The sequence below is a fragment of the Cetorhinus maximus genome, chromosome 13, assembly GCF_964194155.1.
Source record: "Cetorhinus maximus chromosome 13, sCetMax3.hap1.1, whole genome shotgun sequence".
NCBI classification, from domain to species: Eukaryota; Metazoa; Chordata; class Chondrichthyes; order Lamniformes; family Cetorhinidae; genus Cetorhinus; species Cetorhinus maximus.
The window spans coordinates 65,723,513-65,750,863 of NC_135891.1; the positions used below are offsets into that span (position 1 = coordinate 65,723,513).

The window sequence follows — 27,351 nt, forward strand, 5'->3', positions numbered from 1 at the left end:
CTGTCTGTGGTGTTCTAGCTGAAGGTTCATTGGATCAAAGCCTCCCGGGTATCCCTGCCTCCCTGGAGTATGCCTGGGTCGGCACCTACCCCCTCAGCATTTCCCTGTGCATGCTCATCCTCGGACTCACTGCTGGAATCGTCGTGTGCAGCCGTTGCAACTGCATCTACATCTTCTTCATCCACAGCGTCCCCCCTTTCCAGCGCCAGATTGTGGAGAATGCAGCATGCAACCACTATCAATGACACACGACCTGGGGGGTACTGGAGTGCACCCTCTGAACAGTCCAGGCATCAGAAGCGCATCTTAAGAAGATGATGGTTCTCTCCACCACAGCCCTTGTGGAGGCGTGGCTCTTATTGTACCGCTGCTCAGCTTCTGTTCTTGGACGGTGTAGTGGCATCATGAGCCACCTTCGCAGGGGATAGCTCTTGTCACCCAGCAGCCATCCATCTAGCCGGGCTGGAGCACTGAAGAGCCCCTGCACCTGGGAGTGTCTGAGGATGTAGGCGTCATGGGAGCTGCCTGGGTACCTTGCACAGACTTATAGAATCAGCATCCTGTGATCACACAATATCTGCACGTTCATGACGAAGGCACCGGCTCACCTGCTGGTGCCTCGATGGCCACATGTGTGCAGTCTATTGCCCCTGGACGCAGGGGAAGCCAGCAATCGCTGCAAAGCCTCTGATTCACTCTGTCTGGCTGGCCTGGTCCCAGTGGAAGTGGATGAAGGTCAATGCATGCCTGAACAGAGTCTGTCACCTGCTCAACACAACTGTGGACAGCTGATTGGGAGACCCTGCAAAGATCACCCACCGAGCCCTGGAAGGAGCGAGAGGTATAGAAGTTGAGGGCAACTGTGACCTTCTGCGCCACTGGAATGGGGTGTCCACCCACACTGTTGGCACAGATCTCAGGGCTTATCATCTGACAGATAGAGTTGACTGTCTCCCTTGACAGTCGGAGCCTCCTTCGGCACGGCACCTCGGGCATATTGAGGTAGCTGCTTCGCCGCCTGTAAACCCTGGCAGCAGGATAGCGGCATCTTCTGCAGCCCCTTCCGCCTTGGATTTCCTGTTGGCCCTGTGCCCCTTGTGCCTGCACCTCTCCTCCCAAAGGTTGCTCCCCTGGAGGCTGAATGTGCACTCCTGGCCTCCTTCCCCTCTAGCCTTCCCTTCCTCCTCAGAGGAGGTGCCTCCAGTGGAGAGTTCAACTCCCATACCCAGGCTAAGGAAGGCTTCCTGAAACCTGCAGGCCCCAAAAAGGATCTTCACTGCAGAGTGCTGACCTGAAGGTTGTGAGTCCTGTCCAAGCAGCTGGTATGAGTTTTGAAGTATTTCTGCTCACAGAGGCAAGTATCAGTAACTTTCAAAAATAAATATCTGACTGAGCACATTCACGACCCCACTCACCCCTCTTATCCTGCCCATGGATGAGGTTTATACAAATGTGTCCTACCCGCTTGCCCATTGCGCCCGTGCAATGACCTGAAGTTCGCGCAGGCCCCGAAAAATCATTGTCAATTGGTGCCTCAAGGGCCTTAAGTGGCCGGTTAATTAATGGCGGGCATGCATCGGATATCATCGCGCGCCCACCCACCGAAATATCGCGATGGCGCGCAGTGATGTCGAGATGCTCGCCTGACGTCACCAAGCGTCATTTTACGCGTCGGTGTGCAGGGCCTGCCCCCAGACGCCAACAGGAAAGTTCTGCCCCTGGAAACTGAAATTTGCAAGCGCCTTTCAATTCAGAAACATTGATCCAATTTAGATTGACCTGAGTCCATGTTTACCTAACAGCAATTAAGACACATGCCCTGAAAGAAAGACAGCTCCATCTTAGTAGCAGAATTAAAGATGGAATCATAACAACACAGGAGGCCATTCAGCCTTTCATGTCTGTGTTGGCCCCCTGAAGGAACAATTCACTGAGTGCCACACCCCTGCCTTTTTCCCGTAGCCCTGCCAAGTTTTCCTTTTCAGATAATGATCCAATTGTGAATTTTCCCTCATCTTGCCATTGATTCTTTTGCCAATTACCTTAAATCTGTGCCCTCTTGTTCTCGATCCTTCCACCAGTGGAAACAGTTTCTCCCTATCTGCTCTGTCCAGACTCTTCATGATTTTGAATACCTCTCTCAAATATCCTTCCAAACTTCTCCTAGGAAAATAGTCCCAAATTCTCCAATCTTTCCATGTAACTGAAGTTCCTCATGCCTGGAACCATTCTCGTGAATCTTTAACTCTCTAAGTGCCTTCATATCTTTCCTAAAGTGCAGTGCCCAGAACTGAACGCAATATTCCAGTTGAGACCAAACCAGTGTTTTATACAGGTTAACATAACTTGCTTTTGTATTCTATGCCCCTAGTGATACAGCCTAGGATACTGAATGCTTTGTTAACTGCTCTCTCAACCGGTCCTGCCACCTTCAATGACTTTTGCACGTATACACCCAAGTCCCTCTGCTCCTGAACCCCCTTTAGAATTATACCCTTTATTTTATATTGTCTCTCTGCGTTCTTCCTACCAAAATGGATCACTTTGCACTTCTGTGTTTTTATCTGTTATATAACATGATTGTCCTTATCATATAGCATATCATCCAATTCCTATGTGCAATAAGGAAGAAGGAACGAATTTGCATTTATATAATGCCTTCGGACATCTTAAAATGTTTTACAGCTGATTAAGTACTTTTGAAATGTAGTCAGAGTTACAATGTAAGAAATGCAGCAGTAAATTGTATGCATAGCAAGCTCCAAGAAACAGCAATGAAGTAATAACTAGTTAATCTGTTTTTAGTGATGTTGATTGATTGGGTTAAGAGATAAATGTTGCTCAGGTCACTGAGGAAAACTCCCCTTCTCTTCAAAATAGTGCCATGGAAACTTTTACATTCCACTGAGAGGCCTTGGTTTAACATCTCATCCGAAAGATAGCACCAGTGACTGAGTAGTACTCCCTCAGTACTGCACTGGGAATGGCATACTAGGTGATGAACTTGAAGTCCATGGTATGTCTGGTAGCACCTCTATACTTATTTTTGTAATATATCCCAAATGCCTTTTCATTTTCCACATAAGCAAGCTCTTGAAGGACAATATCATTCTACAAATTTGCAGGGCACTTCTGAATGAAAGTCTGTAATTTTATAATGTTTTAGCTAGCACTGCATAAATATTTTTGCAGAAATATTTAGTAAGGAATGAAAGATGTGAATAAGGAGAGAAATTATACTAAAGCGTCTCTCATTATTAGGCAAAAGCTAAATAGATGGAGAGTAAAGAGCTACACTCCCATATCGCATGAAGAGACTTATTTATTTGCACAACTGTTGTATTTATTTATCTGTCAATGGATTTTTAAAAATTCTTTCCTGGGATGTGAATGCTGTTGGCAAGGCCAGCATTTGTTGCCTATCCCTAATTGCGCTTGAGAAGATGGGTGGTGAGCTGCCTTCTTGAACTGCTGCTGTATGTTCACCAAGGAAGCAAGTTTCAGGATTTCAGGATTCCAGGACCCAGTGACAGTGAAGGAAACGGCGAGAAAGTTTCAAGTCAGTAATTGATAAAAAAGAAATTACTTTCCAGAAATCAACAAACTCTTTGCTGTTTTTGGGGAGATCTCTCACACACCTGCTTACAAATTCAGTCAGTGTTGAAGGGCATTTCTCCCACTGCCACATCTCAGTAACTACTCTTACAGTATTGTAGCCACTGAGCAGTGCCAATAAACACTGGTCTATAGGTAAAAGCCTTGAGTTTATTGCCACGCCCCAGTTGTCACAATGTAGATGCCATACTGAGTTGCAGATTCAAAACAAATAAACTTAACGAAAAGACAAAGAAAGCCCAATCACTGATCTCTCCGATCCTTTCCAAATTAGGCATTTTGGTCCTGCCTTTTCACACAATGCAATAAATACTCTTGAAATTTAAAGCCATTTTATTTAAATAAGAGCGAGTTAGTTGTCAGCAGTCTTCCCGAGGACATTGTTTTTAAATGGAAAAGGGCAATGTTCTCAGCTCAGTTTTGGATTCAATGAGGAAATGGCAGTTTAACACAAGTTGTGGAACCCACAGGTTCTGCTGTCCTCTACTGGACTGCAAGTGCAAACAGTAGACATACTGAAATGTAAACCAGCTTGATTCATTAAACCAACAAACTTATTTCATGTATCAAGAGGCCTGCATATCACAAGTACCATTTCTGAGAAGAGATTCTATTCCCAGACTCCAAATGTATTCGGGCAAAAATCTCCAGGATAACAACCCTACATTCAATTCCATATTATAATCGAAACTCGCTGTCTTGCATGTCACTCTGCTTCAATTATTCTCCACTATATTAAATGTATGAAACACTTTACTATGCAGTGGGTTTAATACAAAGGAAGGACTTGTAATTATATAAGGGATTTCATGATCTCAAGGCATCTTTGAATGCTTTACAACCAATGTAGGGGGTGGTGGTGTGTGTCAGCTTCACCTCTGACTTCTGAGTGGTCCGAATCGCTCCCACTCCCTGGGTTCTAGACCTTGGACTTATTTGGGGGTTGTAACAAAGTGCAGCAGACAACTGGTTTTGGTGCAAGAAAAAAGACTGTGTTTATTGAAGTCATAAATGAACTTATAATATTAGGATTACACTGAGATTATACAGACTTACAAAGTACACTTAATTAAGAATGGGGAACACACGGCATAACGAGGGAAAATCACGCTACTAATCCCCTTACCCTTGTCCCACCCCCAAAACCTAATTAAATTGAACTAGGAGAGGTCAGGGATCATGCTCACCAACCAGGGTTCCTTGACAGTTCGAAATCCAGCCAGGTAAGCCGGTTGCAGTTTTGGGGTACGCTCTTTGTGTCCCCTGGGTCCTGCCATCCCCACGCGGTCCTGGTCTGTAGAATCTGCGAAGGTTCTTCAGTTGGGTGGAAGGCGCGGTTGTGGGTGGTCGATCTTCGTGGAGGGTTGCGGTTGCCTTCGGTTGAGCCTGCCACCCCGTGCCCCTCGCCGTGATGTTGCCTGCGGGCCTGCAAACCTCCAGATCTCCCTCCGCTTGGCACAGCTAAACTCTGCTTAAACTCGGCTTCAACGGCTCCCAACTGCTCACTGCCCAAAAACTGCTCACTTCAGATCTGCTGGCCCAGTTATACTGTTTTTTCCGAATTTCTTATCTCAATCCAAATCAAGGTTAGTTCTTTGTTTGATTTTGGTGGGCTTCCCCAGGTGCTTGTTGTCTCGTTGTTTTTAATGGGCTCGCATGATGTTTATCGTTGTCTTCCTGCCCCCGTAACTAGTCTTGAACTGAAAGCCATTGTATATGTGGAGTATTGATGGGTTCGCATAATTGGATTGATTGTTGTCTTCCTGCCTTAGTAGTTAGTAGCGATTATTTATGCAAGATTTTGATGGGCTTTAGTTTCGTGTCTTTCTCTGGGTTGATTGTTTTAAAGGGAAGAATGCGTATTCTGTCTCCTCTCATTGTCTGGTTTCAGGTAAAAGTCCAAAAGTCATATCCTTGCTGATGATATGAAAAATGTGGGAATTTTGAGAACCCTTCACCAATTAAGTATTTTTGAAGGATCATCACTCTTTAAATGTCAGAAACACGGCAGCCAATTGACATACTGCATACTTACAGGTGCAAGACCAAATGATCTATTTTAGTTTAAAACAAAATGCTGCAGATGCTGGAGATCTGAAATGAAAGCAAAAAGTGCTGGAAAAATTCAGCAGGTCTGGCAGCATCTGTGGAGACAGAAACTGAATTAACGCCTCAAGTCCAATCTGACTCATTTTCAGAGCTGAAGAGAGGTAGAAATGTGATGGGTTTTATGCAATTGATAAAAGGGTCAGGTGGAGCAAAAGGGAAGGTCAGGGGTAGGTTAGAATATGGGGGAAATTAAATTACAAAGATGTAATGGAACAAAAGGCAAAAAGCATGGGAATGGTAGTAGTAAAGGAACAAAGCACTGCTCCAGAGTAGGTGTTAATAGTAAAATAAAGGACAGTGCTTTGTATTTAATCTCAAACAGGTCAGAGTTCTTTACAAACAACTTTTTAAAAGTAATACCTGTTGTGCCTGCATGTGTTAAAGAAGGATTCACCATCCTACCATGCTCATTCTTGGCTGAATTAGCTGCCTCCATGTAGGATGATAGCTAACACATGCATTCCATCCTAATGCATTGATATATGAAAAATAGATTTACCCGGAGTGGAGTAACAATTATCGTCTCAAAATTTGAGTTATTCAAAATATTGCAGTGGCAGTTATGTTAATTTTTTTTTGTTTGTTCATGGGATGTGGGCATCACAGGCTAGACCAGTATTTATTGCCCATCCCTAATTGCCCTTGAGAAGGTGGTGGTGAGCTGCCTTCTTGAACCACGGCATTCCATGTGGTGTAGGTACACCCACGGTGCTGTTAGGGAGGGAGTTCCAGGATTTTAACCCAGCGACAGTGAAGGAACGGCGATATATTTCCAAGTCAGGATGGTGAGTGGCTTGGAGGGGAACTTCCAGGTGGTGGTGTTCTCATTTGTCTGCTGTCCTTGTCCTTCTAGATGGTAGTGGTCATGAGTTTGGAAGATGCTGTCGAAGGAGCCTTGGTGAATTCCTGCAGTGCATCTTGTAAATGGTGCATACTGTTGTTACTGCGTCAGTGGTGGAGGGAGTGAATGTTTGTGGATGGGGTGCCAATTAAGTACGCTGCTTTGTCCTGGATGGTGTCAAGCTTCTTGAGTGTTGTGGGAGCTGCACTCATCCAGCAGGTGGAGAGTATTCCATCACACTCCTGACCTGTGCCTTGCAGCTGATGGACAGGCTTTGGAGAGTCAGGAGGTGAGTTACTCACCACAGGTTTCCTAATCTCTGACCTGCTCTTGTAGCCATAGTATTTATATGGCTAGTCCAGTTCAGTTTCTGGTCAATGATAACCTCTAGGATGTTGATACTGGGGGAGTCAATGATGCTAATGCCATTGAATGTCAAGGGGCTTTGGCTAGATTCTTTTTTGTTGGAGATGCTCATTGCCTGGCACTTGTGTGCGCGAATGTTACTTGCCACTTGTCAGCCCAATAAAAGAGGCTAGGACTGCAGTGGCTAAATGAGGGGCCATCAATAGTGGATTGTCAAGTTAAAACGGTGAGAAGATTGGTGTTAGAGGTGTGGATGGATCTTGCAGGAATTTGAAAGTTAGGCCAAAATATTTCTGTCAGCTCCCTAGAGCACAGCTTAGACAGGATGTAAGCGGTGGGAGTGCAATTGAGGGCATGAGTTGCAGACTTTAAATTAGCTGAAGCTTATGAGCTGGTATAGAAAGGAGGAGACAGAGATCTTTAACCTTGAGGACGTGATGGCATGAGTTAGAGTTTTAAATGGAGGCAGGAACCAGAAAGGATGTTTTCTGTTTTGACAGCGACAGCGATACGCAAGAGAGAATTTTGACTCATGGTTTTGATGTCTGGCAGACATGTTGAATATCACCAGTGGTGTTTGGGTAGAAGGTAGTGGTGGAGTCAAGCGTATCCACATAAACATCTGGAAGCAAGCCCATACTCTGGAGGATAATTCCTGCTCCCGGTGCCATCATCAGCTGCACTTGCACCTTTGCACGTCACCGGGTGATGACTTCATATATAAAGACAGGCAGTTTGAACCCCACCATTGCTTCACACGCGATGACTGACACGTCAAAGTATTCCGCTCCTCTCCTATCAGTCAGTGCTTGGACTGCCCACCTCATGGATACCTCGTGGAATCCATAGCCAGCTTTTATCATAGGGAGGTTGGCCAACAAAACTGAACAATTTTGCAACGTGTTCCAGGTGACGTCATCCCGTTCAGAGATTCTGCGCTGTTGGAGAGATTCTGTGGCGGGGTGGGGGGATGTGAAAAACATATCAAAGCTTCTTGTAGCATCCCCGTTGCATTGAGGCTGTTGCAGATGGGGAAAGGAACGAGCAGAGGCCCCTACCTCTGCTTTAAAATAAGGTAAGTGGACTAAGGATCCAATTATCAGATGTGAAGCTGTTCGGTACCAGACAGTGGGCAGACTGGCTAAAAACCTAAACATCAGACTACCTTCAGAATCACAGAATTCTTACAGCACAGAAGGCCATCCCACCCATCGTGTCTGCACCATCTTGCCAAATGAGCAATTTACTTAGTGCCATTCTCCTGCCTTCTCCCCATAACCCTGCACATTGCCCTTTTTCAAATAACAGTCTAATTCCCTTTTGAATGCTTCAATTGAATCTGCCTCCACCACACTTTCAGGCGGTGTATTCCAGACCTTAACCACTCGCTGCGTGAAAGCTTTTTCTCATATTAGTTTTGCTTATCTTGCAAATTATTTAAATCAGTGCCCTCTCATTCTTGATCATTTCATGAATGGGAATCACGATCTTGATCACACTAATCGTAGGTCCACATGGTCTGAGGAAGGAACAGGTCACTGCGGCCTACGAAAGGTGGAGTTCAAACCTGCCCCTGAAAAATGCTGATATTTTAGAGTTTTCTGGCAAATATAGCTAACTTGACTTAAGAATTGCTTCTCTGGCAATAAGCTGGTGAGAGTTGGGCAAGTCTGCTCAGTACTACAATAGGGTATGAGATTGGATTTTGTGTTTTAAGTTTGTGGAGTGGGACTAAATCTCTGATTTGAGATGCCACTGAAGCTCTGCTCATGCGCACTGGCGATCCCTAGAACCTTTCGCTCGGGCCAGAGTTGCAGTCGGTATCTTGAAGAGGACGGACACGGCTTTCCGGAAGTGACTCCCCTTTCCCGGAGCCAGTTTGCAGTTGTTGCATTCTTTCTCTTCCCCGGGAAACGGGTGTTGGTGGGAGGGAGACGCTGGCGCTTGTGGCTTAGGGGAGCGGAGGCTTGTGGCCACCATGGCGACCCGAAGCCTGACGGACGCCTATGTGCTGATGCGGAACCGAGCGGCCCAGAGCCGGCAGCTGCTGGCCGAGCAAGTGAGTAAAAAGCCGGGACAGGCCCTGGGCCGCGGCGCTGCGGTGAGTCCCAGTCCCAGTGTTAGTCTCTCAGCGGGGCCGCGGGGAGAGGGAGAGCAAGCCGGGCCGGCACCGGGCCTCGGGAATATCAAATTAAATATACCCTCAGGATCAGGCCACTTAATTATTATATAGAATGCATATATATTGTATATCTCAGAGAGACAGATAGATTTATTATATAGTATATTGATTATATAGAATATATTCTATATATGTATATAGAGAACTTTATATACTATTAGTATATTTAATAGAATATATATTACACATTTGGATTTATTACATAGTATATGTAGTGTATTTCTTACAGTATGTATGTTTATGTATTACTATATCGAAGGACATAAATAGGAGCAGGAATAGGTCATTCAGCCCCTCGAATCATTGGTTACAGCACAGAAAAAGGCCATTCAACCCATCATGTCTGCCAGCTTTCTACAAGAGCAATTCACCCAACCCCACTCCCCCAACGTTTTCTCTGTAGCCCTGCAATTTCTTTCTCCTCAAATAACGATCCAATTCCCATTTGAAAGCCCTGATTGAATCTGCCTTCACTGCACTCTCAGGCAGTGCATTCCAAATCGTTGCCACTCACTGTGTGAAAAGGTTTTTCCTCCTGTTGCCTTTAGTTCTTTCTGAAATTAGTGCCCTCTGGTTCTTGACCCTTCCACCAATGGGTAAGTTCCTCCCTATCCACTTTGTCCAGATGCCTCATGATCTTGAACACCTCTATCAAATATCCTCTCAACCTTCCCTTCTCCAAGAAGAATAGTGCCAGCTTCTATAATCTTATCCATGTAACTGAGGACCACCATCCCTGAAACCATTCTCTTAAATCTTTCCTACAATCCTCCCTGAAATGTGGTGCCCAGAATTGAACACACTGCTCCAGTTGAGGTGGAACCTGTGTTTTTATAAAGGTTTTATTCATAAAGGTGTTTTGCACTCTATGCTTTTACTCACAAAGCCCAAGATCCCATAGTCTTATTTAAGCACTTCCTCAAGCAGCCCTGCCACCTTCAGTGATTTGTGCACAAATATCCCCAGATCTGTCTGCTCCTGCACCGCTTTTAGAATTGTATTCTTTTTTATATTGCTTCTTTTGTTCTTCCTGCCAGAACGTATCACCTCACTCTGCTCTGCAGTAAATATCATCTGCCATGTGTCTTTACATTCCACCAGCCTGTCAGTCCATCTCTATTCTGCTCACAGTTCACAATACTTACAAGTTTTGTGTCATCTGCAAACTTTGAAATAGCCTAGGTCATTCATATAGATCAAGAAAAGTAGTACCCAGTCCTATACTTTTGAGCCAGGTCTCTGTTATTGGCATAACATCATGTTACCCTGGTGTCTAACTGCCCCTGCAGCTCACCAACTTTATTTACCACACTCTGATGTTCACATACATGTACTGTAAACTTAATTTGGACCTTATAACATTCCCTCTTCCTCTGTCTCTATCTAACACCTTACAATTTCTTACTCTAATGGTATCAGTCTCTCCTAGTCCTTTGTTCACCTTTTTCTTATCTTTGCTCAAGCCTATCTTTATAGAAATATAAATATCCTTACAGTTAGGGCAGTGGGATTATTCTTTAGAAATATAATTCCTGCACTAGGGCTGTATAAATATATACATGGTCAGAAACAGCATTGGCTGTCGACACATTTTGCAAACACCCACATGTTTTGCAGTTTAATGCTGTTTTTACAATGTGTAATGAATAAACTGTGATGCAAGTTTGAGCAAACCTGTAGATTTACATTTTCCTTTAGTGTTTGGGAATTGATGTTGGAACTCGAGACCTTGTCGAAGTGGCTGTTGTGTTTTCTCTCGTGTCCACACATGCAGCTTGTAATGTGTAAGCTGTTACTAATCCAGACAATTCACATGTAGCTATAATTGTGGGCAGTATTTGGACCTTTGAGGGATAGATCCCAGGTTAACATAACCATATTCCAGAACCCAGCAATTCTACAGCTCGTCCACTGAAGGCTAAAATACCTGAAGTTATCTCACAGTTAAGCTTTATACATAAATATTGTATAAAACAATAAATGAAAAGATTTTTGCTGACATATTTCCTGGATGTTAGAAATAGTTGGGGTTAAGAGTTGATAGAGTATTGTGTGCATGCTGTGTCACTCTGCTACAAGCTATTAAATTGACACTTTTGTCATTGGATTGATAATGTTGTGTGTTTAATTGCTGATTCACAGTGCAGCATAAAATAAGAAACCAGTTAATGCTCTGCTGGTGTGAGGCACATACTCAACAAAGGAGAGCACTGAACCGGTATTCAGAAGTTGTTTGAATTTTGGACGAAATTATTTATTTATATTTTGGTGGTGCTGAAGGCACATTTAGATTAGTGGTCATTAGTGGGGAGAGCATAGCTGAATTAAATGGTTAGTAATTGAGGAAACTAATTGGGTTCAATATTACAGAACAGAAAGGCATTACCTCCAAATTTACCCTAACGTGCCAATTTGCAGTCTATATAGTTTCTTGAGATCTGTAACTGTACACATACCTTTTAGCTAAATTATCCAAGTTTGGAGTTATGCCTGAGACATAGAGACAGGTTGACATCAGCCCAGCTGGTCATCCCTCAGAGTTAGTATTATGCTTGGTGTTGGAGCCACTAGCATCCAGAGTGGGGGTAGAGAAACAATATAGGTAATATAGACCCATCAGCACTCATTGCTTTGAAACTCCAGGGTAACAATCCATTTAGGAATATTTAACTGCCTTTGTACAGGTGGATGTTTGCACGGCCTCTTTCAACACACAGGCTTATAGGCCTTATGCTGGCTTTAACAGTGCCAGATATCTTACAAGGTATTTACAGCACACAGGCCATTCTGGCCAACCGGTTCATGCAGGTGTTTATACCCTCCCACCAACACAAGCCTCTACCCACCCCTCTTCATCTAACCCCGTGAATATATCCTTCTGTTACTTTCTCTTGTATCTTTATGTAGCTTCCCCTTGAATGCACCTGTACTATTCATATCCCCATACAGCTCCTCTCTGTGGTAATAAGTTCCACATTCAAACCACTCTCTAGATTAAGAAGTTTCTCCTGAATTGACTTTAATTCACAATTGGATTTACTAATGACTCTTATATTTATGGCCCCTAGTTCTGACCTCGCCTGCCAGTGGAAGCATCTGTTTATCATGTCAAACCCTTTCATAACTTCCCCACCTGTTCAACCTTTCATGATAGGTATGACTCAGTTCTGGTATTAGTCTAGTAAATATTTTTTGTAACTTCTCCAGTGCCCATTTCCATTTCATAATATATCTTATGGGATTATTCATAATATTTTTACTAGGTCATCCCAGCAGCTGGCTTTAAAGGAAGAAAGATTTAGATTAAAAAGCTCCTTTCATGACCTCAGGACATCCCAAAGTGTTTTCCAACCAATTAAGTACTTTTTGGAGTGTAGTCACTGTTGTAATATAGGAAATGCAGCAGCCAATTTGTGCGCAGCAAGCTCCCACAAACAGCACTGTGATATAGACTGGATAATTTGTTTGTGATGTTGGTTGAGGGATAAATATTGGCATGTGGATTGCCATTAGGGTTCCAGAAGGAGTGGCAATCCTGGCTGACTTTTTTTTTGTTTTCACCTCTAAGCCAGATCGCTGATAATTGCAACATCTCAATAGAACAGCAGCCCAACTGATTTTGAGGATGTGGGTAAGGATCAAACTGGGACTACTGCAGCCTCATGCTTCAAAACCATATCAGATTTAGCCATTACATCTTGGGGAGAAACCAGGGGACATATCTTTTTATTTCAAAAGAAAGGAGTCAATTTTTCCTTTGCAGACTAGGAATTAGTTACTGAGAGAAAAGCTGTAATGTAACTCAAAACATGGGCCAGCAGCAAGGTAATAAAAGGATTCTGACATTGTGTTACTTCTCATCAAAGTTGCAAAGCAGATCTCTTTAAGCTACTTGTTGAGTGAAATATTTACATGTCAATATTGTTCAGTCTTCTCTGAGAACAGGTGTCAGGGCCATATTGAGCCCAGAGCATGTGCCCATGACCTGCGCACCTTGCCCAGAACCCATGCCTATGGCCTGTGAACCGTCACTACTCTGTGGACCCTGTCCCATAAACCTATTGTAAAATTAATACTCGATCAGTAAAAATTAGCCAATGCTAACTTGGCAAATAATTGTAAAAGTGAGGATTTGTTGTGTATTGAAGCATAACAGAGCAATAGAACTGGGAAATCTAAATTGGCCAAGATATTTGGGTTAGGAAGAGAAGATAAGCAGGATTCTTCCAGATGATTATTCAATAACTTCTCCTGATCTGATCAGACGCTATAAAGTCATGGTGCCATCCCAGATTGCTGTTAACCTCTCCAAAAATTACTCAGGAAAGCAGAATATAATGGAAATGCTCCAAGGAGGCAATTTGTTATTGATGCTTTTTTCTTGTTAATGCCTGCAATATTAATATTTTTTAATCCCAGCCTGCATGCCACAGAACCATGTCAGATTTCATGCTCTAAAAGGCGTTCTTATGGTTTAAAATTAGTGGAGAGAGATTTCAAAGGAGTAGTCACTGACACTGGACTTTAATCACTGGACATTGTGGAACATGCTGCATAGGTTCATTATGGGGTTGAATCACTGTATAATGTGGTGTACCCTGTGTATTTGAGAGTGGGTGCTGGGTTTATTCACTACATTGTGGATTACAGAATTAGAAAATGATAAAGCACAGAAGGACACCTACGATGGCTTTCTGAAAGAGCTATTCAATCACTCCCACACTCCTGTTCTTTCCCCATAGCCTTGCTAATTTTTCCATTTCAAGTACTTAACCAATTCCCTTTTGAAAGCTACGATTGAACCTGCTTCCAGCACTCATTCAGGCAGTGCATTCCAGATCAGAACAACTCGCTGTGTAAATGCTTTTTCTCTTGTCATCTCTGGTTTGTTTCCCAGTTAACCTTAAATCTGTGTCCTCTGGTTACTGACCCTACTGCCACTGGAGACAATTTCTGCTTATTTACTTTATCAAAACTTTTTGTGATTTTGAATGCCTGTCAATCTCCCCTTGCTCTTCTTCGAGCAGAGAAGATTAAACTGAATGTCTGAGGATATTTTTACAGATGGCCAGTGCTGCCTGCTTCTTGTACACCAAAGGTTTAATGCATGGGGCTCTTAAGCCTTCAGCATCTTTAATCTCTCCACATAATGGAAGTCTTTCTTCCCTGTTGCTATTCTAGTAAATCTTGACACCTTTCCTAAAGTGTGAAATCTGGAAGTGAACAGAACATTTTAGCTGGGGCTTCAACCAATGTCTTATAAAGGGTTAGCATAAAATTGCTTTTGTACTCTCTGCTACTCTTAATAATGTACATGATCCCTTAAACATTTTAACGCCTTCTCAACTTGTCTTTCCACCTTCAGAGGAACGTGTAAGTACACCCTGCTCTGTTCCTGCACCTCTTTCAAATTGCACCATTTAATTAACACCACCCCTTATTCTTCCTACTAACATGAATCACTCCACTGCTGTATTTAATTTCATCTGTAACATATCTGATCTTTTAACCAGTCTGTTTACCTTTCTGAATTCTGTTACTAGCCTCGTCATTTTTTACCACATTTCTGGATTCTGTGTCATCTACAAACTTTGAAATTATTTCCCCTATATACCCAGGTCCAGGTAATTAAAATATATATCAGAAAGAGTTGTGAACCCTAATGCAAACCTCTGGACCACTATTGTACACTCCCTACCATTCTGAAAAATAGTTGTTCACCACTAGTGAGTGTGTGTGTGTGACTATCTGTGTCTGTAGGCATTTAATCTTTACATTGTGGAATGTGTGTGTCTTTGCTGGGTTCAATCGTAATATATTCTGGAATATGTGTATGTTGGGGTTGACTCAGTGCATATTGTGGAGTGTGTGTGCATGCATGCGTACTAGAGTTGGGATAGGGCATATTAGGGGCAGTGTGGAGGGAGTTTTACTTTGCAGTTAACCTTTGCTTTGATTAACTGGTTATTATTAGTTGATGCTGCACACCAGTTTTTATTTCCTTTCCCCAGCATCTAGTTCTGATGGTCACTGAGGTTGGGGGAGGGGGGCATATAAAAGTCTGAGATTCTAATGGAGGACAATCCTTAAAGGATCTGCTTGTGTTAGCCAATCAAAATGTAATAGCGTATTGATCACAGAATCTCACTCTAATGATTGGAAGACAGGATGTATCCTCCAGTTTGCTTTCAGATTTGACCCTTATTTTGCCCTTTCACTATTTAATTAAGAGGACTGTGACTATGTATTGTGCATGCTGCTGTTTGCATGGCTACCAAGACTGTTTCATGTGAGTGTGTATCGTACAGAGTTCTGTGCAATCTGATGCTCTCTGTTTCCATTATATGTTTTGCTACTTTATGTTCTCAAGTATCTGAGAAAACCAAAGGAGCTTCAAGGGAAGATTTGTATTCGTATAGCATCTTTCACAACCACAATACAGCCACAGTACTTCACAAACGATGAAGTACTTCAAAGTGTCATCACTTGTTGCATATAGGAAATGTGGCAGCCTATTTGTATGCAGGGAGTTCCTTCACACTCCTATGAGATAATTAACCTGTTTTCAGTGATGCTGGTTGAGGGATAAATGTTGGCCAGGGCACTGGGAAAGCTCTGCAGATCATCTTCATATAGTGCCTTGGGAGCTTTTCCATGTCCACCTGAGAGGGTTAGATGGGGCCTTCGATTAATGTCTCATCAGAAAGACTGCACCTCCGACAGTACACGGTCTCATTATTGCACTAGACCGTCAGCCTAGAATTTGAGCTGAAATTTTCAGAGGTGGGGGATGTGAACAATTGACACCTATTCAGGGGCAAGAGTTTTACCACTGAGGCAAGGCTGCTACTGTGTGTTGCAGAGCTGGTTCTAATCAACTGAAATATTCTAGATATGCGACCAAAGATCTTGGGTCAATCAGTTTTGTTATAGTGATAGCTTTTTTCTTTTAAAGGCGAAATTACGGGTTTACTTGCAAAATAATGATCCGTTTGAGTTTTGGGGAGGGTTTCTGAACATTGTTGAGCGATGTATCTGGGGAACATGATTATACATTTTTAAATATTGAAGCAACAAGATGCACTTGGATAGTGTCTTTAACGTTGAAAGACGTCACAATGCACTTCACTGGCATGTGATGAATGTAATGAACAATATTTCTACTGAGCCAAAGACGGAGATATGTAAGGGCAGGTTTTATGGAGAGTTTTGGGAGGAAAGGGTGGTGGAGGGACGTGTGTGGAGCAGAAAGTAAGGCTGTCAGTTGTGAGAGTACTGAGCGGGGTGTGGGGGGGTTCTTGCACAAGAGATCAAGGTTAGAGAAATGTAGAGTTTGCGTCAGGGATTGTAGGGATTCAGGACTTTAGAGCTATTGAAGGTCAAGGCCGTGAAGGTATTTAAACACAAGGATTAGAATTTGAGGAGTTGGGAACTGGAGAAGATGTAGGTTCAGCAAGGACAGCGGTGATGGGGCTTTGTATGGTGTAGGTTATGAACAGCATAGAATTACATTAATTTTACGGCACAGAAAGAGGCCATTCAGCTTTAGCCCATTTGGGCTATGTCTGTGTTTATGCATCATGTGAGTCCTTGCCCACCATACTTCAAACTCTATCAGTATTGCTTTCTATTCCTTTCATATTCCCAATACAATTCTGTATTCTAACCATTCTCTGATGAGAAAAGTTTCCCCTGAATGCCTTATTGGATTTATTAATGACTATCTTATATTTACAATCTCTAGTCTTGAATCCTCACAAGCAGGATCTTCAGTAGAGCTTTGTATGTGTTGAGTTTTACAGAGAGTGGAGGTTGAGAGGCCAGATTAGAGAGCATTAGAATAGTCAAGTTTGCAGGTACTAGAAACATTGATGAGGATTTCAATTCCAAATTGGGCTGAGATAGAGGTGGAGTTGGGCAGTGTTTGAGGTAGAAGTAGATGGCCTTTGTGATGGAGCAGATGTGGAGCCAGAAGCTCAGTTGGAGGCCAAATAGGATGGGGAGGTTGCCAGCAGCCTGGTTTAGCTTGGCCAATGACTCGGGCAGGAGATGGAGTAGGTGACCAGAGAACTTGAGTTTTTGTTGGGGGCAGCTGAAGACGATGGCTTCAGTCATCCTGATAGTTAGCTGGAACAAATTGTTTAGCAAGCAATCTACAACACCGAGGAAGCTGAGTTATCAAGAGAGCTGGTGGAGAGGTCACGCCTAGTATCATTGGTACATCTGTGGAAGTTGTCATCCAACTGAAAATGTTCCGGTAACCAAACCTGTGAAATCTAATCTACAGCTGCCAAACCCTCCACCCACAGAGTGGAAAGGAGCAGCTTGATAAACGTGAAATGTACCAAGTGGTACAGGTACATTGAGACTGACATCAGTAAACTTCTCCAGATCATTGAGAGTCCCGTTTGAAAATTGTAAGTTGACATTCTGGCAAAGGTGGTCTGGCTCTTTGTGCAATGTTAGACAATCTTAACCAGAAAACCTCTCCATTTGTAAAATAAAACAAAACTCTTGAACATTCAATGTCCTCAGCCCAACACATAATCCAGACTGGTACTACAGTGCTGAGGGAGTGCTGCATTGTCAAAGCTGTGCTTTTCAGATGAGCTGCCAGACTCTGTGGGAGAGGAATGTGGGATGTTTTGGCCAACATGTCTCCCTCAACCAGCAATATCAAAGAATAGATTCAATTATTCAATTATCTTGTGCTGTATGTGAAATCTTGCTGTTTGGAGGTTGGCTACTACATTTGCCCATATGATAGTAGCTGCACTTCAGAAGCACGTTGGGATGTTTCTGAGAGATGTAATGAGGCACTGTATAAATGGAAGTCTTTTCAAGCACCAGATATTAAGTTACTGGTGAATCTCTCTGTGAGGAGCTACTGAGGTTAGTTAACGTGCAGTGATTAATTATTAAGATGTTATCCCAGCTTTCATTCTGCAGGTGAATTCACCTAGTTTACACCAGGCTGTGCTCCTTACACACTTCTCTGCATTATAAATAAGACTGGAATAATGAAAGTCCCAGGATTAATCTCATAATTGCAGTTTAGTTTTGTTTCCTCCAGTTAACTCAGCTGGCTGCTCTTTGCCAGTGAATCTGGTGTGACTACACTGACAGATGGTTACAGTCCTTACTGGGGATGCTGGTTTCTGTTAACTTACTGTCTGTGTTTTTTTACTCGCTGTCTGATCTGACCACCTGTGTCTGTTTCCTCTGTTCTGGTCTCCCTGGTTGGCTGGGGTTTGATGGATGCTACCAATCGCTGCAGGAGTTGGATGAGGTACTGTCCAATTTATCATTCATAAACTACAAAGAGCAAGGCTTTTGGTGCTAGAGCCCAGTGTAATCTTGTGTTTAAAAATTCACATTTAACAGGAATTCCTAAATACCTTGCAGGTATTTACTCTGCATTTCAAGATCTTAAAGCTTCCACTTCTGACAGTAATGACCTTTGATATGAAACATTGCCCATCCCACATACAAACACCACATCATAGATCTCTGGAGGATTGACGGTTAATAGGAGTTTACTCTGTGCACAGAAGCTGCCCAGTATTGTCTCATACTCTACAACATGGTTTAATACAGTGTACTCAAATGCTTGGCATGCACCCACTGTGTTTTGTTTGTTCCTGAGCTGGCAATATTAGTATTTCGCATCTAGTGAGTTACGAACACTTATCCACTTCTGAACATTGCCCACTTTTGCCCTGTTCTGTTGAAACCCAAGCCCATCGCACCTCCTAATTCCTTGAGTGCTGCCCCAGAGAGCAGCCCCACTCCATTCACTGCAGAGTTCTACAGCCTGAGTCCAGCCCTGCATGAAGTCCCACACATCCATTACCCTGCTCTTGCTGAATTCCACAAGTACCCCCTTCCCCAGAATGTCAGCTTTCACAACATTGCCCTTGCTTTTAAGTCATTTTGTGATCTTGCTATATTTTCCTGGTGATCCTCTCCAATGCAATCTGTATCCTCCCTCCTTGACTTTGGAAGCTACTCTGCTTCAGCTCTCTCCACTCGTCAGAGGTCAATCAGTGCCAGTATCCCTGTCTTTCAAACTTTCTCCCCACATCGTCATTTTCCTCTCACCCTTCAGAAACATAACGGATCTCCTTCCAGATAATGTCCCTTAATATCACTGACCCAAGTTTGTTGATGTGAGAGATAGTGCTTGAATGCTGCAACCAATAGAGATTGCAAATCCTTCCCACACATACCTTTTCCTGAAATTCTAGCAGCCTTTTATTGTATGTTATCTAGGTTTAAATTTTGAGTGTTGCAGGGCCTCTGATATGACATGTATGCTGCTGGCTCTTTTGTTAAAGAAACCTCATTGTGTAGTGGCTGCCTTCTGTACTGCATTGTGCATCGGACTGAATATTTTAACGTATCTTTACTTTGCCCCTTGTGGACAGAGTGTTGCCTGAGCTGAATAGTCAGTGAATGGGATTAAATTGATAGAGGGAGTCCTTTGAATGAAACCTATGATGTGCTGTTGAACCCTTAACTCTGCAGCTAGGAATGCAGAGATATTTCACTGGACTTGTTGACTGGAGACAGAGTCTCCAGAGGTGACACTGTAGCTATATAGTCTATAGTGTGTCCACACTTGGAGTACTGGGTTCAGCTCTGCTTACCATGCTCAATAAAAACAAATGCAGACATTGGGAAGGATGCAGGGAAGGATTAAAGTTCAATGTAAAGGGAGTCGAGTATTGAGGAAAGACTAGAGAGTTATCTCTCCAGTCTAGAGAGAAGCTGGTTGTTTAGGGTATGTCTAAATTGTATTAAATGGCAGGAAGGGTAAATCTAGAATATTACCTTAACTTAAGTCAGGAAGGTGGCACCAAAAATTAATTAGTAAAAACTAAAATTCATATATTGAGAATTTCTTCACCCCCAAAAAAATGGTTTGGTATGATCATTAAGGATGTTTGCAGTATAGCTGGATTCTAAAATGGAGGAGATAGCGTAGCAGAGGAGTGGGTTTCAAACTTTATTGATTGACAGACCCCTTTTCAAATGGATTATTAATCAAGGATTCCCCCATCTAAATGATAATACGATATAATGCTCATAAGATGAAAATGCTGCATATTGTGTTTTAATAATGCTTCTAAGTAAGCAGGTATTTACTTATGGGTGAGATGGGTGTGCCTGCTTCTCACTGCAGAGCCTGTTTATCCTTGGTGTGAAGTGTACTGCACTGCGCTCCTGCCTCCTGGCTCACATCAAGCCTACCTCTGGCTGACTCTCATTTGCTTTCTCTTGACCGCAGTGCCCTGGGTGATCAACCATCCTGCTTGGTGAGCACTTCCATAATATTTTGTGGACCCTCTGGAAAGTGTCTATGGACCCCAGTTTGAGAAACCCTCTAGCTGAGGAACAAATTTAATAGACTGAATTGGCATGTGACTGGGATTGTGGCTGTACCAGTGCAACAGATACCACCTTTCATCTCCAGTGGATTGGGGACTGGATGGGTGGAGGATGGTGGGTGCAATGGCCACAGCCTTGGGGGTTTCTCGGGGTGGGGGCGGGCAACATCATTTTGAGCTATAACCAGGCCGTGATCTAACCCTGACAAATTTGACAGGTTTGCAGTATATGCGTTTTGGGAGCTGTAGCAAACGATTTCTTTTGTAATTAAGCTCTGTTGAAATATTGTGGCAGAAAGTGCCCGACCAGTGAAGCCTGAACCATTGCCCTGGCCCCACACCCCAAGATTTACTTGTCTCCAATATTTTCTGTTTCCCTTTCCTATTCATTAACCTTGGAAGTAGAGACTGTATCAGCTGGCATAAGCTGGTATTAACAAGAAAAGGTTTGACAGGAGAGATTCTGTACTTAGGAAAACTGCATTGCAAAATGTAGCACCTTCCCTGTACAGTTATCAGCAGAAGCATTGACACAGATTAAAGGACCTGATTAATAATTCCACATGGGCTGGTACCCCTGAGTATCAAGAGATGTGCAGCCAGAAGGTGGTGTTGGTGTTTACCTGCTGTGTGGGGGGGGAGTACACTGACTGTGTGTTTGTCTTGTTGACAGATTGCTGATGATCGCATGGCGTTGGTGTCCGGGATCAGTCTGGATCCAGAAGCTGCCATTGGTGTCACCAAGAAACTGCCTCCGAAATGGGTGGATGGAGTGGAGCAGGTAAGTGATTAGTATGTCTGTGGGTGATGCAGCTTATGCAGGTTTGGGATTTTACTGGGAAAATGAATTAAGTGTTCAGGGTATTGTGCATATAATAGGTAGGGAGTGTTCAGGGCCCTTTTAACAAGTGAGTGTTTGTTGGTGAACGGTGAGCTGGGTGGTGGGGGGCAAGGGTTGGTGACTAGAAAGAGGAAGCTTCCCTGTAAACACGTCTGGGTCTTGGAGGAGGGCCACTCTGTTGAAGAGTGGGGGGCTCCCTAAAATCAAATTCTTTCGGGAGGGTGAACGAAAGTGAGGCTTCTTAAGATTTGTCTTAAGTGTGTGGGCCAGGGTGGGTGGTGGTTTGCAGGTCTTCCCCAAGGAATGGGGAGACTCCCTCTAACCAGTCCATGCTAGAGTTTGTGTTCCGTGTGGGAATGTTGAGACTCCCTGTGATCAATAACAACAACTTACATTTATAAATAACCTTTAACGTGCAAAGTTTCCCAAGGTGCAGCACAGGAGTGTTATCAGCAAAAACTGACACCAAGTCACATAATGCGATATTAAGACAGCTGACCAAAAACTTGGTCAAAGAGGTAGGCTTTAAGGAACAACTTAGAGGGCAGCAAAGAAATAGGAAAGTGAAAAATTTAGGGAGGGAACTCCAGAGCTCAATGAAGGCACGGCTGCCAGTGGTGCAGCAATGAAAACCGAGGATGCCGAATAAGAGGCCAGCATTGGAGGACCACAGAGCTCTTGGAAAATGTAGGGTTCGTGGAAGTTATGGAAACAGGGAGGGGTGAGACCCTGGAGAATCTCGTGCACTAGCATGAGAATTTTAAACAGAAGATCTATTGGAACCGATGTTGGCCAATGAGCACAGGGGTTATGGGGAAATGGGACATGGTTTGAGTCAGGATACAGGCGGTGGAGTGTTGTACGAATTGAAGTTTACAGAGAGTGGACGATGGGGAGGCCAGCCAGGAGAACATTCACATAGTCACTTCTGGAAGTAAAAACTCTGATAAGGGTCTCAGCAGCTGATGGGCAGAGAAGGAGATGGGCAACATCATTGTGATTAAAGTAGGTGGTCTTGGTGATGGAGAGGATATGGGGTCAGAAGCTGAGCTCAGGATCAAATAGGACATCAAGGTTGTAATCAGTCTGGTTCAACTTAAAATAGTGGCCAGTGAGAGGGATGGAATCAGCGGCTAGGAAGCAAAGCTGGTGGTAGGAGCCAAAAGTCAATGGCTTTGGCCTTCCCACAATACTTAATTGGCAAACATTTCTGCTCACTGGATGTCAGACAAGCAGTTTGACAATTCAGAGACGATGGAGGAATCAAGAGAGGTGATCGTGAGTTGGAGCTAGGTGTTGTCAGGGTACATCTGGAACCTGACGTGTCTACAGATGATGTCGCCGAGGGACAGCATATAGGTGAGAAATAGGAGGTGATACCAAAGGTAATGGTGTGGGAGCGGGAAGAGAAGCCAGGTGATTTGTTGGCTGTGACTGTTTATGTAAGAATGGAACCAGGTCAGGACAGTCCCACTCAACTGGACAGCAGAGGAGAGGCATTGGAGGAGGATGGTATGGTCGATGTGTCAAAGGCTGCAGACAGGTCGAGAAAGGTGAGGAAGAATAGTTTACCTTTGTCACATTCACATAGGATATCATGTGGGACTTTGATAAGGGCCATTTCAGAACTAGAGCATGGACGGAAAACTGTTTGGAGAGTTTCAAATCAGTGCTTGTGTTGAGGCAGCAATCTGTCAGGGAATGTGGAGACATCATGCGTCAATGAGGTGGGTTGCAGATTGAAATGTTGATATGTTTTTTATTCTCTCTTTCTCCTGTAAGATTCAGTTTGACATCACCAGAATCAAACAGAAGATGAAGGAGCTGGCTGGTTTACATGACAAGTATCTGAACCGGCCGACACTGGATGACAGCAGTGAGGAGGAGCATGCGATAGAAATTACCACACAGGAAATAACACAGGTCTGGAATACTTCTGCAGTAGGGCAACATTAATAGAGTGGAGAGACCTGGGAGTCAGAAGCAGGAGTATAATGCAGCCTCTGTTTTAAACAGAAACCTACTGTAGAATGTTATAGCCCACACAATCTATAAAATTTGTCCTAATTCTTCTCCACTTGAGCCACCTATTCTAATCACCCCCTTCTGCTCCCTCCCCATACCTTTTAACATGTCTATTTGTCAGGCAGAATGCATCTTAACAGAATGTATGAACACTTATTAGACATTGCGCAGGAGCTTTGCTGGCTGGCTTTAGTAGTCCAAATGTTTCTCCTGAATTCCCTGTTTTCTTTCTTTGTGACTATCTTATTCTGATGGCCTCCGGTTTTGCTCTTCCCCATAAGTGTAAACACACAATTTTAAAGCCTCTTGTTAGATTACTCCGCAGTCTTCTCTTTTCAAGAGAAAAGAGACCAAGCCTGTTCTTTCTTTCCTGATGAGGATGACATTGCATTTGTTATCGTCCTTGTAAATCATTTTTTAACATCTTTTCCAGGTTCACATCCTTTATGTAATCTGGCGACCAGACCCCAGAGAGCAGTGGAGGCAGGGTCAATGAATGTTTTTAAGGCAGCGGTAGATAATCTTTGACTCCCTTGTTAGTCAAGAATCTACCAAGGGTAGATGGAATGTGGAGCTGAGGCCACATTCAGATCAGCCATGATCTTATTGAATGACGGAGCAGGCTCGACTGGTCAAATGGCCTTCTTATGCTTCTGTTTTCTATGTTCCGATGTTTCCTATATTCCAGTACTCTGTGTGGCCTTACCATAGTTCAGTATAAGTTTATCATAACTTCTCTACTTTGCAATTCTATCCCTGTGGAAATAAAAAGAGCAAGCAAAAACTAGATTTTATGGCCTTATCAACTTGCATTGCCACTTTGTGTTTATCTGTTTGCACCCCTCTCACTCATTTAGATTCTTATTTTCCAAGTAAATAGGCCTCCTTTTTCTTAAAATGTAATTGAATCTGTGGTGAAATTAATTTGCCAATGATATACAAGCTTAATAATGCTTCTTGTAGTTTGTTGAGGTCCTGCTCAGTATCGACTATCCCCCATGCCACACCACCATAAATTTGCTGTCACCCCCAAATTTAGAAATTGTGCTTTTGATTTCAATGTCTGAAACATTAATATAAACTGTGAACAACAATGGTTCCAGCATTGATCATTGTAGACCCCACTTTCCACCTTTGGTCACTGTGAATAGCTGCCCTTTACCCTGAGTCTTTCTGTCTTGCAGCCAGCTAGCTATTCATTCAAAGGGAGAATATGAGTTGTGAAATGCCAGACGATCCTTTTTTTAAAGGAAAATATTTGCACTTCAGATCGATCTCAGCTTCCCTGTTTCTGCTCGCCCTCACACTTTAAACCAGTGACTATCTTATGTAGAGCTCTCCTCATGACATGGTGATTGCAGAGAATGCACTTGATGCATCAGGAGGCTCTGCACTCTCAATTAACACACACTTCACTGTAAGCAGAACTTGGTTTCAATGAAGTGTGTGTGGAAAGGGAGATCAGTTCAATGTGCATTTTGCACCCCTAGAACTGTACCACAACAAGGCCTTCAATAGAGGAGGGGAGGAGGAAATCACTTTAAAATTATGTCAGGCAGTAGCATTATGAATGCAGGTGATATCCTATATAACCTGTTCAGATGCAGAGCACCAGTACTAAAAGTTAACTAAAGAGTTAACATGGGAAGGATGAATTTCCACTGGGGTTTATCTGCCATAATTTTGGCTGCCGAATCACTGGGAAAAACAGTGTACCATTTTTCCAAGGATTTTGCAGCTCTTCTGGCGTTAGGGCAGACAACCCCTCTGGTCCTTGATACCAAGAAAGGCACACTAACGTGCAGTGTGCAGATGTACATCAGACATGCATTGTCAAAATTTTACCCTTTAGCTACCGAGTCATTCTTCAGTAAGGGAGCCAAGGATTAGTTAAAGCAAGTCTATTCTATGTTTGCACAGGTACATTTCCATACAATTACACATTTAAAGGAGTGCTGAGAGATGGATTGAATGCGCTAACTTTTCTGTTACTGCTTTGCTTTCCCTTCAGATGTTCCACAGGTGTCAGCGATCAGTGCAGAGCCTGCAGGGAAAATGGCGCAGCTGCACAGAGCAGGAAGAACGGGTCCTCCGAAATGTTGTCTCCTCTCTAGCACAAGCTCTTCAAGACCTGTCGACTAATTTTCGACATGCCCAGTCCAATTATCTCAAACGTAAGCAACCAAGGATAGGGAAACACTTTAATCCGAGTGTCATTATTTGAGTTTCACTGGTCTGTATAGGTATGAACAGTGCTTTCTAGGACATGAAAGAGTTTGTATTGATTGGTAATGGCTCATGGAGGCAGGGCCAAATGCCTCCACCAAACTAAAAACCGACTTAAGTTAATTACATTAGTCCGAACAGTCAACAAGCAGGAAAAATGTTACTGTAAGCACTCAGTCTACTTTGGGGTTTCAGTTACTCCTGCATTGAATCAGAATCTTACAGTACAAAAGGTCATTCAGCCTGTTGTGCCTGTGTCAGCTCTTCGAAACAGTTATAAGACCATAAGACATAGAAGCAGAAATTAGGCCATTCGGCCCATCGAGTCTGCTCTGCCATTCAATCATGGCTGATAAGTTTCTCAACCCCATTCTCCTGCCTTCTCCCCGTAACCTTTGATCCCCTTACCAATCAAGAACCTATCTATCTCCGTCTTAAATACATTCAGTGACCTGGCCTCCACAGTCTTCTGTGGCAATGAATTCCATAGATTCACCACTCTCTGGCTAAAGAATTTCTCCTCATCTCTGTTCTAAAAGGTCTTCCCTTTACTCTGAGGCTGTGCCCTCGGGTCCTAGTCTCTCCTACTAATGGAAACATCTTCCCCACATCCACTCTATCCAGGCCTTTCAATATTCTGTAAGTTTCAATCAGATCCCCCCTCATCCTTCTAAACTCCATCGAGTAGAGACCCAGAGTCCTCAAACGTTCCTCATATGTTAAGCCTTTCATTCCTGGGATCGTTCTCGTGAACCTCCTCTGGACCCTCTCCAGGGACAGCACATCCTTCCTGAGATACGGGCCCCAAAATTGCTCACAATATTCTAAATGTGGTCTGACCAGAGCCTCAGCAGCACATCCCTGCTTTTATATTCTAGTCCTATTGAAATAAATGCCAACATTGCATTTGCCTTCCTAACTACCACGTCAACCTGCAAGTTAACCTTAAGAGAATCCTGGACTAGGACTCCCAAGTCCCTTTGCACTCCAGATTTCTGAATTCTCTCCCCATTTAGAAAATAGTCTTTGCCTCTATTCTTCCTACCAAAGTTCATGACCTCACACTTCCCCACGTTGTATTCCATCTGCCACTTCTTTGCCCATTCTCCTAACCTGTCCAAATCCTTCTGCAGCCTCCCCACCTCCTCAATACTACCTGTCCCTCCACCTATCTTTGTGTCATCTGCAAACTTAGCCAGGATGCCCTCAGTTCCTTCATCTAGATCATTAATATATAAAGTGAAAAGTTGTGGTCCCAACACTGACCCCTGTGGAACTCCATTAGTCACCAGCCGCCATCCTGAGAAGGACCCCCTTATCCCCACTCTCTGCCTCCTGCCAGACAGCCAATCTTCTATCCATGCTAGTACCTTGCCTCTAACACCATGGGCTCTTATCTTACTGAGCAGCCTCCTGTGCGGCACCTTGTCAAAGGCCTTCTGGAAGTCCAAGTAGATAACATCCATTGGCTCTATGCTATTATTATCTATGCGTTATGCAATTATTCACACCACTGTTGCCCCATTGAAAATTTTTCCTCGTCCAGTATATATCCTATTGAAGTTTATTGAATTTGCTTCCATCACCCTTTCAGGCAATGAATTCCGGATCAAAACTCTGCAATTAAAAAAAAACTCTTATTTCAGCCTCTCTTGCCAATTATCTTAAAGATGGTTGCTGACCCTCCTGCAGTGGAATCAGCTTCTCCTTATTTGCCCAAACAAAATCCCTCATGATTTTGAACACCTATTAAATA

General features: G+C 43.4%; 1 protein-coding gene across 3 annotated transcripts in view; it reads left to right on the forward strand.

Annotated features, from left to right (window-relative positions):
• The first annotated feature begins 8,793 nt into the window (after positions 1 to 8,793).
• The window catches only part of stx16 (syntaxin 16), a 30,732-nt gene continuing 12,174 nt past the window's right edge, over positions 8,794 to 27,351 (forward strand). Inside the window, exons 1-4 of one of the 3 annotated variants that reach the window (XM_078555465.1) lie at positions 8,794 to 9,032; positions 21,177 to 21,284; positions 23,127 to 23,267; positions 25,381 to 25,543. In XM_078555465.1, the coding sequence (XP_078411591.1) occupies positions 8,910 to 9,032; positions 21,177 to 21,284; positions 23,127 to 23,267; positions 25,381 to 25,543 (535 nt within the window). In that variant the 5' untranslated portion in view covers positions 8,794 to 8,909. Of the gene's footprint in view, positions 9,033 to 18,128; positions 18,403 to 21,176; positions 21,285 to 23,126; positions 23,268 to 25,380; positions 25,544 to 27,351 lie in introns of those variants that run through there. The other 2 variants (XM_078555466.1, XM_078555464.1) reach the window with 2 other exon arrangements.